The sequence below is a fragment of the Ictalurus furcatus genome, chromosome 14 (genome assembly GCF_023375685.1).
Source record: "Ictalurus furcatus strain D&B chromosome 14, Billie_1.0, whole genome shotgun sequence".
NCBI lineage: Eukaryota > Metazoa > Chordata > Actinopteri > Siluriformes > Ictaluridae > Ictalurus > Ictalurus furcatus.
In genome coordinates, this window is record NC_071268.1 from 21970230 (window position 1) to 21988332 (window position 18103).

The 18103-nt window shown below is 39.3% G+C and overlaps 1 protein-coding gene across 2 annotated transcripts; it reads right to left on the reverse strand.

The window, feature by feature from the left end:
* Nucleotides 1-100: 100 nt before the first annotated feature.
* Nucleotides 101-16090, reverse strand: LOC128618469 (cingulin-like protein 1). Of its 2 annotated transcripts, none has more exons than XM_053642080.1 (19): nucleotides 15620-16090; nucleotides 13733-14872; nucleotides 13440-13507; nucleotides 12854-12950; nucleotides 12541-12642; nucleotides 12207-12355; nucleotides 11851-11986; nucleotides 11443-11655; nucleotides 10007-10213; nucleotides 9625-9729; nucleotides 7517-7669; nucleotides 7175-7345; nucleotides 6865-7017; nucleotides 5888-5977; nucleotides 4042-4125; nucleotides 2746-2870; nucleotides 2011-2119; nucleotides 664-827; nucleotides 101-528 (listed from the first exon to the last, which is right to left on the reverse strand). In XM_053642080.1, the coding sequence occupies exons 2-19, from the start codon at nucleotides 14792-14794 to the stop codon at nucleotides 435-437; spliced, it is 3282 nt and encodes a 1093-aa protein (XP_053498055.1). In that variant the 5' UTR covers nucleotides 14795-14872; nucleotides 15620-16090; the 3' UTR covers nucleotides 101-434. The 2 variants fall into 2 exon arrangements, with proteins under 2 accessions (XP_053498055.1, XP_053498054.1); XM_053642079.1 differs by having other exon boundaries at nucleotides 13440-13534.
* Between the last annotated feature and the right edge of the window lie 2013 nt (nucleotides 16091-18103).

Below are 18103 nucleotides of genomic sequence, written 5' to 3' on the forward strand. Positions count from 1 at the left end.
CACAACCATATGTCTGGGTTTCAATAATACTTGCACTAGTCATTTAACTCTTAAACACAAAAACAATTATTTGTGTGTGGTATTTTCCTGAAAGTGACACTTCTGTGCAAAATTGCCTTTATTTAAACACATTCATAATATTTAGTCGTCACAATTAAGCCACAAGTATCTACATGGGCCAGCACAGATTAATAAAACTTGTTACGAAATACATAATATTACTGAACTGGAATCAAATCCACTATCATGTTTATATGATGAGGCAATGCTCTTTATATTACCAGAAGGGGGCAGTAGATCTTCAGAAAACATTCTGGTTAGAGGCAGTTAAAAGTGTAGTGCATTAGCACTATAAAATATAAGTGTGAAATGAAAAATGAACAGAAACATGTGATAGCATTACATTATATCTAATATTACTGAGTATTAATAATTCAGTTCTTTTGTGTCTTCACATGTGTGCTCAGGTTCCACTGTTCATCGTCTTCATCTTCGTTTAAACTCTTTAGAACCGGTTTCGTTTTACGCCTACAAGATGGAAACATACAGATCGTTAAAATGCTACAAACTGACAAGTCAGTTACTCTTCTACATTATTTTACACCACTTATGTATACATGACAGAAACGTTTATTCATTTATGGAGTATTTATGATATGTAACCTGAGCTCAGTTTTCAGGGTTGAGATCTGGCTATGAAGCTGTTCGTTGGTCTCCTGCTGTTCATCCAGTTCCCTCTGAAGTTTCTTCTTGTTGTTCTCGAGTCTCTCTATCTCTTCCTCTGCCTCATCCAGCTGCCTCTTTAGTACCTTCAGTCTCAGAGTTAACTGCAAGAGCAGTGTAAAGAGAACGTTTTTAAAGAGTATGTTTCGATCCCAATAAACTGCTGACCAACTTTCCTCCTGGGAATATATTGCAGATTTTCTATTTCAATCAACTGAAAACATGCAGTCCCTTTTGTTATTTTTGTTTCCCCATTTTTCTCCTGCCAATTTGGTCACCTGCTAATTTCAACCTACCAGCCAGCTCGCTACTATCATATGAGAACTACCAAGTCTTGCTTCCTCTGAAACATGAAGCCAGCCAACAGCATCTTTTTGAAATGCTGCACTTGTTGCGTCACAGGGCAGTGTAACATTAGGAGGAAAGCGCTATCTGCCCTCTTCTGCATACGTCAGCTCACAGACACCCATAGTTGGGTAATGTCACTGTGACTGACATGGGAGAAAGATTATGCCACCCCTGTCACCCAAAGAGCACAGTCAATTGCCATGGATAGCTGTGGCATTATCTGGAATTTCTGTTAGTTATTTGACAATATCTCTATACTCCTGGGCAAAAAAATGGTGGAAAATGGCAAAATATGAAGCTTTTAATGGTCTTAACAGCAAATCATTGGTCAGGAAATTATCAAGAATTAAACAAATAGATAAAGTCACTTAGTATGGGATAGCATTTCCCTTCCCTTTCTTTAACTGTTTAAGCCTTGTGGGTAAACTTGCAGACAGCTTTTTTATTTATTTGTTTATTTTTACTTTATTTTAATTTTGTAAACTCAGACATGTGTTAGTTTGAATTTTACACCAAACATTTTAATCATTATCATGATTTCACATATGTGTACAAATGTGTACAAAATAAGTGAATTCCCCTGTTTCTAGCTCTTCCCCAAACAGTTCACTGCAGTAAAAGTAAATGAGCACATGGTGGTACAAAACATCTCAGGAGTGCATTTGTTTAATTCTTGCTAATTTTCTGACCAATGATTTTTTTTTAAAAGACCATTAAAAACTTAATGTTTTGCCATTTTGGGCTTGGCCTATTTTCTTTCTTTCTTTTTGCCCAGGAGTGTATAAGAGTGTGTTTTTTGTGCAGATTTGAACCAGATTCATGTAAGTGTCCCATCACCAAATCTGGCAGTGAAGCCAGAATCATAAAAAATATGATTTAAAAAAAAACACACGCACACACACACACTTTGCTCCAAGTAGTAAGGTTTCTGGCTCTCACCTGATCCATCTGGTTCTGTAGTGAGAGCTGCTCATCATTCAACTGCATAGTTATCTCCTTCATCTTCCTCTCCAGCATACGGTTTGCCTGCTCCAGAGTCTTATTGTCTCTGCTCACAAAATAAAGAACAAAAAGTCATGAAGAGAATGCAATCATACATCAAACGTCTCGCAGTAAGAGCAGTCCATTTGGATCAAGAATTGATGCTCTCCTTTGAAATCTGAAATCAAAGAAAACCAGACTAAAACAGCCAGATTTGTATTTCTTTCTTTCAAGATTGTCCACATAAATATACAATAATCATCCATCCCTTTCGTTTAACGTTTATCCTACACAGGGTTGGAGGGAACCTGGAGCCGATCCCAGGGAGCTCAGGGCACCCTGGACAGGGAGCCAACCCATCGCAGGGCACAACTGCACACACTATGGACAATTTGGAAATGCCAATCAGCCTACAATGCATGTCTTTGGACTGGGGGAAGATTACAAGAGTACCCAGAGGAAACCCCTGAAGCATGGGGAGAACATGCAAGCTCTACGCACGGGATTCAAACCCCCAACCGCAGAGGTGCGAAGCAGGCGTGCTAACCACTCAGCCACCGTGCCAAACAACCCCCCACCCCCTCTCCCCCCAAAAAAAACAAAACAAAAAAAAAAACATTGAGAACAATTGAGACGTAAGCCATATTGTATCAAGTGTTTGTATCACGTAAGTGTTAGTTTATGATCCCCCACCTCTCCTGTTCAAGAAGACTGTCCTCCAGCTCCTGAATTCGCAACTCTAGTTTGGATACAAGTCCTTCTTGACTTGACTTCTGAGACACTTCTAAATGCGACACTCGACTCTTCAGGTCCTTGTTCTAGAAGTGAATAAAACAGTGCTGTATCATACAATACAATCTAACGTTAGCCATGATTTTTGTATTAAATGAACGTTGTATGACATAACATTGTACAACATATGTATAAGGAAATATTTCCACTATATAATTTTATTATATATATATATATATATATATATAATCCCAAATTGTTTTAACAAGAAATGATTTAGCAAAAACAAAACGATTCCGTATTACTAGACACAAAGTTTTATTTTGTGGAATTTGCACTTCACTTGAGTCTTATTGAAACGGAATTCTTGTAACTTACTTACTTACTTCATTTCCAAGAGAAAAAAGTACATGCAACATTTAAAATGAAAATGTAAGGAGTAAAAAGACTCTAAAATGTGGAAGACCTCTCCTTCGCTCATCCAGCCAAGGTCTGTACACTATATATCAACAGAATGGGCGTTTTATTTGAAATACATTTCAGTTTAGCACCCTACCTTAGTAAAATGTTCCTAAACTCTAGCGTAAGCACATGTGTATCATTTGCCTCAATAGAAAGCACTAACGCCATCTAATAAAATAAAACAGAAAAGGTTGAGGTTTCACTAATTTGCTGACATTAATTGGTTACATTTAACTAAGTTAGTTTTTTTTGCTAATGCCAGGTTATAATGACTATCATCAGTTCCAGTAGCTAATCAGCTAACGCAGCAAGTGAAATTCTAGCTAATGGTAAATGCGGAAGTTGCTTTTCACATGAAAATCTGAAATTATTCATTTTATCAGTTCAAAATATTTACTTTTTAATACTTGTGTACATTTAACAGTAGCAAATATGTGACTATACTTTTACTTATGTATCATTTCTCAGTACATTTCCAACCCTGTTCATGATACAGATAAGTGCAGAGCCACCTCCAGCCACCCCATGTACATGGATGACTGAAAGAGACATTGCTTCACTGAACCACCTGACCAGGATCTACAGCAAGGACATCAGGACATCAAGATGCCACTTAGAAGTGGAATTAACTGATAAAAACAGGGACACAAGGAACTGAACTATATAGAGATATATCTCTAAGAGCAGCGGTGAATTTATTTTATATGATTCTGATATTTTGCTTTTGACATTGTGGAATTTATTACTATATCGGTATGGACAATATTTAGCTATTTGTCTCATTAAAATCTTTACCTGTCTCTCCAAACTGATCTTGTCACACTCCAGATCCTGCCTAACTGCTCGTTCCTGCAGTAACTCAGCTCTCACCTGCTCTACCTATAAGGAGCAAACACACACACACACACACACACACACAAACAAACCCATGTCAGCAAGTACCAATGTACTGTTAAGCATAATTTGTAGAGCACACACACACACAAAAATAGAAGAGTTAAAAGCGCAAAACAAAAAAAATTATTATTATGTCCATTATCTAAAATACATAAAACATACAACGCCTGTTTGCGAATGATATCCCAGAAATGCTTCTATTTATCCGACTCATTGTTCACACTGAGGAAGTTCAGTTATTTAACAGCTACCAAAAACAGCTATTCTTAGTCAAACTAGACCTAAATGAGGTCAGCAGATTAGTCAATTAGCAGCTGAATACTGAATCAGCTTAACCCTCTCACTGCTAGTCTGCCTGTTAGAATCAGAGCAGACAGAAAGAGAAAGCAGGGAACAAAAGGAAGAGCCATCCACCTGTATGTTTTAATGTTGTATCAACATATCTAGCGATACGTGAGCCAGTGAGTGCGTGTTAGCTTAGAAACCAGTACTTCAGAACTTATTTGCTGACTGTAGGCAAACACTTGAAAGTGAACACTCCCTCGCAGTGAGTTCACCTTAAGTGTTGTCAAGATTTGGTGAGAACGGCTATGGCTCGACGAGCTTTTTGTGCTGTGGCCTCTGGTCAGCAGCTCTGTGTGGACATGCATGGATAGGTCTGTACAATGTGTACAGGGAAGAAAAAAAAAACCCCAACAGTGTCCAGATATGAGAAGCAGAGATAAAGAACACCACAACACAAAAAGGACAGCTGCTTCCGCTGCCAAGCGACAGCCTCGCTTATACCACGGCTACATATTAGCATTCAAAAAATTACAATTCTGTGTCTATTTTGCTTACTCATCATAACTGAATGATATGAACTCGAAAGCTTGATGCAGACTTCATAGTCCCTGACTCGCACATGATCACTATGGTCATTTTCACACACTGTAGCTATAGATCATTACCTTCTATGTAATTAAAGTCCCCATGAAATCCAAATTGAAGTCTTGTGGCTTTTAGTATGAATTTGTTAGCCTTAAAGTTATCTATAAACTAGTGTGCTCTAAAACAATGACAATCAAAATGGACAGTCTCTCTTTATCACAGATACGGATCAGCAGTTTTGATGACATCATTCCGCACTTCAGCTTCTCATCAGATTTTCTGTCCAATCAAATGCGCTCTAGAATCCGAAGTGTCCCGCCCCCTTGCTGAAAGCTCTTGGATCAAATTGACAACTGCTGGCTCATTTTCTTCATCGGTAGAAGATTGCGCATGGTCCACTGGCACAAGTGAACGAGATGGAGTGAATCCAACGCATCGTTATTGCTCAGGTTTGCGTCCATGGTCGGAACTGTCAAGTACGGCTTAACCCAAGCTGTGAGGTCAGCTAAACACTATTGGCTACTTAAAAAGGAGGAGGAGCCACTTGATATGTCCCGCTCTGACTCCCTGTGTCGGTGTAAATTACATCGGCACATTGAATAACGCTGCACGTTTCAAGGCACTTCATTAAACCAATGTTTCAGTTGCAACATTAATGTTCGTCAATACATTTACGCATAAAACACATTTTTTAACAGGTGCTAGTAGAGAGTGCATTCTAAGCAGACAGCTCATTAAAACGTCACATTTACAAGGTGAAATTCAATAGTGTAATGTGGAGAAATGTGGATTTTTGCCAGCAGGCCAGGATATTAATGCTCACTTTCTATCACTAGATATGTGTGATGCAAAGTGTTGTGTCAGGGATACAGACCTGCTCCTTGGCTTTCTCCATTCTCTGCACCAGTGTGTCACCACTGCTGCGCTCCTCAGTCAGGGCATCCTGTAGCTGAGTTACTCGCGCCTACACACATATACATGTACACAAACATAAAAATGAAAAATACATTAATATACGTGTAGGTGGTTGTGTCTGACTTTATGACATAAGGTGCCTTGGTAAGGTTTTGGGCCACCATGAACCACCAGAAGAGCTTTAATGTGCCTTTCATAGATTCTAAACATCTCTGGAATGGTACTAAAGCGATGAACACTGTTCTTACAAAACACTTTCCCTCAACAGGTGTGCAGTTTGTTCAGCTCTGGCTCTTGTGAAGGCCATAGCATATGATTTTCATCATTTTCATACTGTGAGCCCTTATGCACTCTGTAGGAGAGTGTGTGTGTGTGTGTGTGTGTGTGTGTGTGTGTGTGTGTTGTGTGTACACTACCGGTCAAAAGTTTAGACACACTCATTCTTTATTTTTCCCCACATTGTAGAATAATAATAATAAAGTCATCAAAACTCTGCAGTAACACAAATGGAACTATGGGAATTATGTTGTGATAAAAAATCCAAAATAAATAAAAATAATTGAATTAGTGTATTCACAGTAGACGCGCTTTTTGCCTAGAATTTCCAGAAATGTATTCTTGGCGTTTCTCAACTGATTTCTTGGGAATTTCCCCTGAGATGCTTTTTAAACAGTATTAAAGGAATTCCCACCTACGCAGGACTCTTACCGGCTGCTTTTCAGAATATTTCGCTCCGAGTCGTCCGTTTAAAAAAAATATTTTTTGTAAATAAAATGTTAGTTTTCTAATGAAAGAAATGAATATGTCGGCACGATTAGATTTTTGTCTACACCGATTTCAAACATTTAATCATACACCTTCAGATCAAAAAGTTTTTAAGATGAGAAACATTTCAGTCGAGTGTCCACAAACTTTTGACCAGTAGTGTATGTTTACCTCCATTAGTTTGACTTGTCGGTCCTTGTCATCCTGTGCAGTTTTGTTGCACTCCTGCAGCTCCTGCACTCTCATCTCCAGCTGTTTACACTTTTGCTCAGCCTTCGCCAACTCTGTCTCACGTCGAGCCAACTCGGCCTCCAGCCGAGACAGCTGCACACACACACACAAACACACACACAAAATACAACACACTAAGTAATATAAGTCATATTCCCACACATTGCTGCTTTGCTGCCAGTCCGCTGTCTTTCTGTCCCTATACACAGTATATACTATATGTGTAACTATATATCCATCTTTTCAACACCTCTTTCTTGCATTCCTGTGAGGTGCGTGAGTGTTTCTCCAGCTCAGTTTGCATGTTGTGGAGCTGTATGCGGAGTGCACTGACGTCCTTTGAGTTCTGCTCTCTGGCTTCATCTACCTGATCCTGCAGTCTCTGAGCCTCTCTCTCTGAACCCACCAGCACTTTCTTTATCTACAGTCAGAGAGAGACAGAAAGAAGGAGAGAGAGAGAGAGATGTAATAGTTGTTGTAAATGCAACAAAATGCAAGATTTTCAATAACTTAAACGTTACTCTTTAAAGTGTAAGTACCTAACGAGGTAGGAATACCTGTGCATCTATTTTACACTTCCATCTATTCTTACCTCGTCTTGTAGTTCCTCAAATTCTCTGTCCTGCTTCCTCCTCTCCTGCTCCAGGTCCCTTTTGTTCTTTCGGAGCTCCTCCATCTGCCTCTCCTCCTCCTTCAGTCTCTCTTTCAGCTGACGATGCTCCTGGTTCAGCTTCGTCAGCTCACTCTACAAACAGTAAAAGCGACGTAAGACGCTTTACTGTAAGAACCTCTCCTAATTCCTAGACAGCTGTTTTGGAGGTTAGTTCAGTTGTTAAGATGTTGGACTTCTGACTAGAAGGTTGTGAGTTCAAATCCCAGCACTGCCAAGCTGCTGCTGCTGCGCCCTTAAGCAAGGTCTTTAACACTCAAATATACAGGACTGTGTAAAAGTTTTAGGCACCCTATTTTGTTCAGTACAACTTTGTTATAGATTTTTTTATTTTATGACTTCTACATTGTCGTGTCAGTACAAAAAACATTTCAGATTCCTAAACATTCGTTTTCTAGCACAAAATTAAACATTACAGAAAAATGTTTGTATGTCAGTAAAGAAAGCAGCGCATTAAGTGGTCAGAGACACTTTTCAGACAAAAAAAACACAATGAAGGCTGCTGGGTTTTGCTGCAAAAATAAGAAGAAAGTGCGACAGTCAAAGTCTCCAGAAGAACCGTGTCTGGTTCTGCAAGATGCTCAATAACACTTACAGCTCATTTCCTTATAAAACTGCACTAATTCTACCTGAGACTACTTTTTTTTTTAAAACAAAGGGTCGTCACACCAAATATTGCCTTTGTTTCATTTACTACTGTTTACCGCTCTTTATAGTTTGTTTTTTTCATGGAGAAACATGTAACTTCATTATTTTTGAAGGCATCTTTGCTCCACAGCATTTCTTTTTATGTGCTTAAGACTTTTGCACAGTACTGTATAATGAGATTAATGTACAATAAGTTGCTTTGGATAAGGGTGTCTACCAAATGCCTCAAATGTAAATATCTTGGACGTGGCTATACCAAGAAGATGCACTACAACACAACGTAAACCTATCTATGAAGTATGATCACCAGTGTGTATATTAGTGCTCATTTAGAGAATGCCTTTAATGTTAACTACACTACTATTGTTTAACAGTAAGCAATGGTGAAGAAAGGAAGACAGATTCATTCAGTCTCTTTGGGGTCACCTTATTATTACAGCACATCCTGATATGTTTTATTTCTCTTATACCACAGCAATTTGCAGCAATTATTACCTCCGACAGCGCTAACACTGTAGACTCCTTCGAAAAATGATAAATAAGCACCTTACAGAAAGATTCACCATTTCAAGGATTATATGTTTTTCTTTGCTAAATAATAACACATTTTTAATCCATTTATTATTGGACATAGTATATTATACAGGGTCTCCCCCATACAAATCCATATAAATGAGTTTTTACAAAAAAAAGTGCATTAATATATGATTTATCTGTCAGCTGGCACCACTGTCAGAGCTGCTGTATCACCCTTTATAATTACTCAATAACTCCTGACCAATCAGATATGAGAATTCAACAGAGCTATGGTTTAACTATACAGTACATATACAATATACTACTTGTGCTATTCTGTTGGTATAACTGTGACTGCTGACATGATTACCTCCCGTGATCATGGTGTAAATATGGAAGTGGCATACCGATAATACACACGTCAGTAATTATAAGGGTCAAATAAGTAGGTTGAATCTGTATTATAATATCCATCCATCCATCTTCTACCGCTTACTCCTTTTCAGGGTCACGGGGATCCTGGAGCCTATCCCAGGAAGCATCAGGCACAAGGCGGGGTACACCCTGGACAGGGTGCCAGTCCATCGCAGGGCACAATCACATACACACTCACACACACACACACACCCATTCATGCGCTATGGACACTTTAGACACGCCAATCAGCCTACCATGCATGTCTTTGGACTGGGGAGGAAACCAGAGTACCCGGAGGAAACCCCCGCAGCACGGGGAGAACATGCAAACTCCGCACACACGGCCCTGGCGGGACTCAAACCCCAGACGTGTGAGGCGAACGTGCTAACCATTAAGCCACCGTGCGCCCCTGTATTATAAAATTTTTATACATTTACAACTATACTGACCTGTGTGTCCTCCAGGTGTCGAGTCAGAGCCCTGTTAACACCACACATGTCCTCTTCTTGCTGTTTCACCTCAGAAAATTCCTCCTCAAGTCTCTGCTTCTCCTCCTTGTTCATGTTTAAATGTTGAAATTCAGGCATAATGCAAATTACAAGGATATTAAGGATCGAAGAAACAAATCTTTATCAAAGAAAAATGTGGCAATACAACTACCATAACAAAAAGAAGGGTAGGATAAAAGACCATGAGCATGTACAAATATTTGTGTGCAAATATTTATTTTAAGAAATGCATTAGGAACATTATCCACTACTTGGCATTCTCCTCACTATGCTGCTCTAGTTTTGCCCTAATGTTTTTTCTCCCTTAAGGAGAGGTCCTTACCATCAGCTTGTCCAGGTGTTCTCTGAGCTGTTGCTCCTGGCTCTTTGACTGGTGGATGATGTTGTTGAGGGTGGTGATTTGGGTTTCCAGACTACGGACTTGGCCGAGGAGTTGCTCTTTAGCCAGGCTGAGCTCCTGAACCTGGGCGTGACTCTTCCTCTGCCCAACCTCCACATCCTTTTTCTTCTGAGCCAAAGCTGCCACATTCTGAGTGGGAGAAACATGGATTACTGATAGCATGTGAGATCAAAGCCAAAGAGTACGAACCAAAAATCTCAGATTTTTTTCTCTTTCGAACACTTTCCGTTATCAGTGGTGTTTTCAAAAAAGCTAGAAATATTCAGTTTGATGTTTTTGTGGAAAATTTATGTTCCAGCATAAAACTGTGCTATATTCAAGTTATCTTATAAATATGCTAAATCATTGTTAAAATTCAAATTATTTGAGGAGATTACAGTATTTTTAGATTGTTTCAACCTGAGAGGAAAAAAAATAAGTGTTAAAATGATTGTCTTTGTTAATATTGAATAAACCGTGATTTTAACATCGGATACCGTTACATACCTTTTATCTTACACATGTATGTGTGGTGGCATGGAAAAACCTTCACAAAATAGTCATATTTTTACATTTTCTACTATATATAGTAGTTCTAAAAACAACAGGATGAAATGTGTTTCATTTCTGCGTTTATATCAAGCACATTTTAGTCTGTTTTCCGACATAATTGAAAAAGGAAGAATTTGCATTTAAAGTTTTCATTCCAAATGTGACACAGGAGCATCGCAGACATTTTGTCAGCTGGTCTCTGATTATAAACTGAACTGATTAAGCTTTTTTGCCATTTTGTTATTTCAGTTGCAATGCAACAACTTGATATTCACTGTGTGGGAAAAACACACTTAGCAGCTAGCAAGGTTTTAGACATATTTAGGCTATTTGACCAGTTTTATCACAGTGTTTAACTGTTAAACTGGTTCCTTACCCAACATTGAGACTAACAATCTATATAAGCGGCCTATTGGTTCCATACTGCAGAATCTTGGCAGAAGCAGTAGGTCATCCGGGTATTTCTCACCTACTCTTTTATGAATACACCTTTGGCAGATTGCTTTTCGCCTACTGTATAGTAGGGTAGCAGGGATATTCGAATGCAGCCATGCACTGGTTTCTTTAGGGTCCTCCCTCTCTTTTAAAATATTACATCATTCTTCATGATGTCTAGTGTGAGTGTAAATGAATAAGAAATTGGTATGTTACCAAGAGCACCATAGAGGGTTAAGGGCAGAGCAGACTGACTTTGACCAGGGGGACAATTAAAAGGCCTGTTGCTCTTACTGGTATTAATTAATCAAATGAAAACGTACAATTCAAATCCAGTTGGATGTAATCACCATTTGAGTGTAAACTAGATGAGCCAGATTATTCCCACTTGCCTCTTTAACCTCTTCGTTGGCCTTGAGTAGCTTCTGAACCTCCTCCTTGTGTTGCTCCTTCAGTGTTTCCACCTCTTTAGCGTGGGCTGAAATCTCTTCTTGAAGCGCACCCTTTATGGCTATGAGCTCCCTCTCCTTCCAGCACAGCACGTCCTCCTGTTCCTCGTGCACCTGCTGCAGCTCCTGGAACTCTGTGCGCAAATTAGCCAGCTCCTGAATGAGAGAGAGAGAGAGAGAGAGAGAGAGAAAATTAGAACTGTTTCTTATTGTTACGTACCACAATGGATTCATTTCCAATCTCAGTTCTTTATTCATCTTTCGTCTAGCTGCATTTTACATTTCTGTGTATGCAATTAAAGTAGTAGCAACAGAATTATATACCCTTGTTGCTTCAGCAGTGTTTCTCACCTGTAGGATGGTGTCCCTCTCCTTGAGCTGTGTGCTCTTAGTGCTGTCCAGTACATCATGCACGTCTGAGAGCTGCTGCTGCAGGTTCTTTGCCTCTGCCCGACTTCGTTCGCGTTCCCTTTTGATCTGCAGGACTCTACACCACACACCACACACACACAATCTCACATGAGCAATATCTGTGTGCTCACAAAAATGATAATACCGTTTATAGCAGAAGCATGGAATTTACTGTATGAAACAATGAACTAACTGTACAGTAGAGTTTTGTTGACAGTCTGTAACTTTTCAACCTTGAAAAAATCTGTTCTAGCTCTTGATCTAGTAGTCCCGATGCTGTTATGTATGTAGCTTACGTTTCTATTGAGACTTGCAACTCTTTCTCCATGTCAGTGAGTCTCTGGCGGAGGGAGACTTGCTCCTGCTGGCTCCTACTTAACTTCTCCTGCAGTCTTTTCAGTTCCTCTGAACTCTTCCCATGTGTCTCTGATAGACTCTCTCTGTTCTGTGAAAGCACGTTTAGAAAATATATACAGTATATTCTGGTATTTCAAGCTACAGTCTGAGCTACAGCTGAGTGCAGACATTGGGACATGGACATAGCCTATCAGTTATAATATAAGGATATTTCAAAAATACCACTACAAGCAAGTGTGTAAGTATGTGTATAATTTCTGTGTGTCATATTACTTTAATTTCTTCCTCCAGTTGTTGCTTTAGCTGAGCGACCTGGCTCTCCAGTGCCTCTTTTCTCTCCTGGAGCTCTTTTACTTTAGCCACTGTGCCAGACATCTAAACGCAAAACAATTCAATCACAATCTCTGACCAAAGAAGAAATCACTAACATCATATTTCTGTCCAATACATGTTTTGCATCAGAAGCAAACCCCGAGTGTTTCTAATTTATAACAGCAAACCAAGCCAAAAAAAACCCCACACAAATATTACTGTTCATGTTTGTATTAAATCGTACTGATCTGCCAGTGACAGCAAGATCCCTCACCTCCTCCACATTCTGGACAGCACATGACCTCACCATCTGGATCTTCTCAAACAGTAGATTTACCTTCTGCCTGATGACCTCATCTCCCTCACCACTCCTATGGATCAATGTACAAGCACGTGGTTTAGCATTCAAATGGTATTATTACATACCATATTTAGCTTTTTGAACACCCCACAAATTACCTTGTTACTACTTGAAGGGAATTTGGTCCAGTGTCTTTATAAATGAACATCAGGTTTGAGAACCTTGATTATGTTCTATAGCTCATGTTTGTATTCGAAAGATAATCTTGTCAAATTTACTGTATCAAAGGGAGTCGACTTTTTAGACTTTGGCTTGAAATTCCTACTATGAAAAGCTGGGGACTTTTCAGTCCAGCCAGCTGAAACAACATCACATTATGTGTGGGTTTTCAAAAGCACGTCTCTCCTTAACGTTTATCATCAAATGACTCAGACAAAGCTTTAAAGTTTGTTAGTAGGAGATTTTCACCAAATATCCACATGATACTGTTTTGAAATCATCTCCCTAACACAGAGTAATGCGACTAACATGATCTGTAATGTTTATGTTATGTTCATACCCTTCTTTGAGGTAGTTGAACAGTGCTAGTTTAGTCACTTCTTCACATGGCTGGTCCACAAGCTCCTGCTGTCCTTTCAAAATATCAGGGGTAACCTTAAATATATAGACATGTTCATAGGAACTTTTTTTTTGTTACATACAGGATATAGTTTTTCTTTACAAAATAGTGTGGCTAGGTCAATTTATGGTTAATAAGCTTACTAATTTGCACAAGTAACCAATTCACAGACACAAGAGAAATGAGTCGTGATATGAATAATAAAAACGATTATTATTTGGTCAAGACTTTACCTGGGCCTCCCTTTCTGGGCTTGAATGGCCGCCATTTTGCTGAAGACATCTGGTTGGGTTTCCTCTGTCAATTCTACAATTAACTCTTCCTAATCTTGGTGACATCCTTCCATTCCTCTGTCCGTCAAACTCGGCTGCAGTTAGATTTCTTATATCTGCTTCATAAATGTTCTCTCCTGTCCTCAGTTTTGGAAGACTGTCATTTCGAGACACACAGCCAATAAATGAGGCTGCTGGAGCCAGCGCTTCTCCCATCCCTTGCCCTCCTGCAGATACAGGGCTTGTCCTGGAAGAGTGACCAGAACTAGAGGCGCCTGCACTTTGTGATCTTTTTCTCTCTTGGGGATCCACCTGTTTTCTATGTCTAACTCTACCAACCCTACTTGAGGAATGTCCGGTGTCCTCACCAGAGTAAGGCACGGACAGCCTGCAAATGATATGTGATTGGCGGCAAGGTACACTTTCTGCTGACGATTGTCCAGAATCTACATTATCTTCAGTTTGTCCTCTCCCTGTACCAGGCAGGGGGATTCTGGCTCTTTTCACCATTACGTTGGATGCATACACAGGTAAAGTGTTTGTACTGAACTGATTTAAGTCAGAGTTAGACTTAGTCTTAATATGGTTGGGAGAGTCATGTTGGTCCAAGTTGTTGCTTCTGGGATCATAGGGTCTGAGAAGTCCAGGGTGTCTCTGGTAGTTTAGCATGGGAGACGATGGGGTATTAGTAGACATCTGAACTTCTGAAGGAGGTGTATGCATCTGCCTCATTGACCTGTAATCCATTAAAGGCCTTTGGATGCTTAAACCTTGACCATTCATGGTAGAAACATACTCTTGGCCTGGCTGATCCATAAAAAAGACATCTGGGTGGACAGGAGGTTGTGAGGACTTATTTTGTCCATTTAGTACAACATAGGGACGACCCTGTATACCTTGCACCTGTACCTTCACTCCAAAAGATCCTGATCCATCACCCCGTGCTGCCTGAATTTGGTCATATTCATGACCAGTCAGATACTGGTACCCATCTTGAAGCCTGCTGTTTCCACGTAGCTCCATTGTGAGTTTGTGTGTGTGTGTGTGTGTGTGTGTGTGTGTGTGTGTGAGTGTGTGTGGTCCTCCGCTGTTCAAAAGATGCTGAAAAACAATCACAAGGCTCTCTAGACATTACATTGGCTGTTTTATGTTAATGTTTCTAAACACGCTGACACTCAACAATACCTAACTGATGACTAAGTTGCTTTTACATCAGCTTGGGAAACAATAGTGCAGGTCTCCCAGTTGCACTTACGCCGAACCGAGCGCACGAAATAAAACAACTCTTGAGGTTTAGCAATACAACAAATACTCTTGTATGTTAACAGTGTGCTATTGTATCAGTCTACACGAAGACTTCAGTTCACAGAAGCACTGAACTCGATTCGTGTGAGGCCATAGGGCTGGTTATGACCAACATTCAGATCATGTTCATACATAAGCAAAACATAAAAACCACAGTATGACGTCATGAGCAGTAGACACGGAATATAGGAGAATACCATCTTATTCCTGTCCTGTGCTCAAAAACAAGGTGGTATTCTCCTTTTAACTGGTGAACATGTAAGTAAACATGTTACAGTCACTCTTTTGTCTGTATAGAAGTTTGTTAACATAAATAACAACATCACATCACACAACATCTACATTTCATAACTATATCATAACTCACACTATTAGGTGTTAATTGAGTTGAATACCTAATGAATGAATACCTACAGTACTGAGTAAAGTGTTGAAGAGTTTGAATGTGTTTTGCATGGTTCCTTTGACTAGAAAGTTTTCTCGTTAAACAGGAGGAGTTTTGCTATAAAGCGACCGAACACTGAGGACCCGAGGTGGACTTACCCGCTTCAGCGTCCGAACCGAGACTTCATTTCTCTCGGAAAGCGTTAGAGAAAGGCGTGAGAATGGCGGAGTGTTGGTGTGAAACAGCCCGAGGAGTGAGTGTTCAGTGGTCCGGAGTTTCAGTCATCCTCCTCTGTGGTAATGACACTCCTCTAAGTTTATACTGAGTTAAAGGAGGAGGCGCTGCACACGGAACTCTATCTGCTCTTCACTGCACACCGCAGTTCTCATCAGCGCGCGGATACACACTCCCACACACACATACACATACACACACACACACATACACACATACACACACACACACACACACATACACACACACATACACACACACACACATACACACACACACACATACATATACACACACACACATACACACACATACACACACATACATACACACACATACACACACATACACACACATACATACACACACATACACACACACACACATACACACACACACATACACATACACACATACACACACATATACATACACACACATACACACATTCACACACACACTCCCACACACACACCCTTACACATACACACTCCCACACACACGCACACACACAATCTCTCTCTCTCTCTCACACACACACACAATGTCTCACGCGCTCTCTCTCACACACACACATACACACACACACACACACACTCACTCTCTCTCTCTCTCTCACACACACACACACACACACACACACACACATTATGATTACTTCTATGAAAGCAGTGTAACGTTTTCAAACATTAGACACATTAGACCATTAATTATTATCGTATTTATTTAATATAAAATGACATTTTTATTCCAGAATGTTCCAACTACAGGCCACAGTGTTAAAATGTTGATTCAAAACATTCTATATCATATTAACAACTTTTAATCTTGTAAAAGTCTTGTGATATATTCAATTTGCCATCACTTATATTTGTTATATATGATGTTATTAATATTATATACGTTATTATGTAAATTATATATAAAGTCCCTTCTGAAACTACTGGAACGGCAAGGCCAATTCATTTGTTTTTACTGTAGGCTGAAGACATTTGGGTTTGAGATTTAAAAAAAAAAAAAAAAAAAGACACGAGAGTTTAGAATTTCAGCTTTATTTCCTTGTATTTATATACAGACATGTTAAATGACATAGAACATAACACATTTTGTATCAGACCATCCAATTTGTAGGTGAGAAAATCTATTGGAACATGTGACTGACAGGTGTTTCTTGTTAGATTGTTAGGTGTGTCCTGTTAGATCGACTGTTTAAACAGTAAACAGCTCTGAACATCTACTCTTTGTTTTAGCCATCATTTTCACCTGTGAAGACTACATATTAGGATAAGTCAACATGAAGATCAGAGCGGTGTCTATCAGAGAAATGCAAGCCATTTTGAAGCTGAGATGGAAAATATGGAAAATCAACCAGAGGCCTTGCACAAGCATTGGGCATAGCCAATACAACAATTTTGAATGTCCAGAAAAAGAAAGAAATCATTGGTGTACTGAGAAAGAAAGTATCTACTCATGATACAAAACATACTGTGAAACATGGTGGAGGTAGTGTCATGGCTTGGGCTAGCATGGCTGCTTCTGGAACATTCTCATTAATCTTTATTGATGATGTAACTCATGATAGTAGCAGCAGACTGAATTCAGAAGTTTACAGGAACATTTTGTCTGACAATTTACAGAGAAATGCATCCAAATTAATCAGGAGAAACTTTATCACACAGCAAGACAATGATCCAAAACACACTGCCGACTCAACAAAGGACTTTATCAGGGGGGAAATGTGGAAGGTTTTAGACCAACCAAGTCAATCTCCAGAACTTAACCCAACTGAGCAGCATTTCACCTCCTGAAGCGGAGACTGAAGGGAGAAACTCTTAAACAAACAGCAACTGAAAGAGTCTGTGGTAAAAGCCTGGAAAAGCATCACAAAAGAAGAAACATCAATTTTGGTGATGTCAATCAATCACAGACTTGATGCATTTATTGCAAGCGAGGGATATGTAACCAAATATTAAGTGTTATTTACTTTAGTTTAAGACTTATCTGTTCCTATACTTTTGCTCACCTGAAAATTGGGTGGTCTGATACAAAAGCTTCTTTGTTTTATTTTGTTTAACACATCTAGATGTAAATACCAGGAAATAAAAGCTGAAATCCTAAACACTCGTCTCAGATCCATATTTCAATTTCAAAACCAAATGTCCATGGTGTATAACATAAATAAATGAATTGGACTTGCCGTTCCAATAGTTTCAGAAAGGACTGTAAGTTATCTAAGTTATTAAACTTTATATTAGGAAAATATAAACATCCTATAAGTGGCTTTCAAAGTTCCCAGTGGTGGAAATCATAACCAAACATCAAAATTATTATATTTATTATGGTGTTCTTACAGTCATTAGGCTGTTTATTTGGTCACTTTAATTAAATGTGTTTAATTCAAACTTCAC

Coding starts and splice junctions, on each gene's coding strand:
- LOC128618469 (XM_053642079.1), bottom strand. CDS start 14,794: ATGGAGCTACGTGGAAACAGCAGGCTTCAAGATGGGTACCAGTATCTG. Junction 12,951..13,439: donor TTCAACTACCTCAAAGAAGG/GTATGAACATAA, acceptor ATTGATCCATAG/GAGTGGTGAGGGAGATGAGG. Junction 12,356..12,540: donor AACTGGAGGAAGAAATTAAA/GTAATATGACAC, acceptor GTGCTTTCACAG/AACAGAGAGAGTCTATCAGA.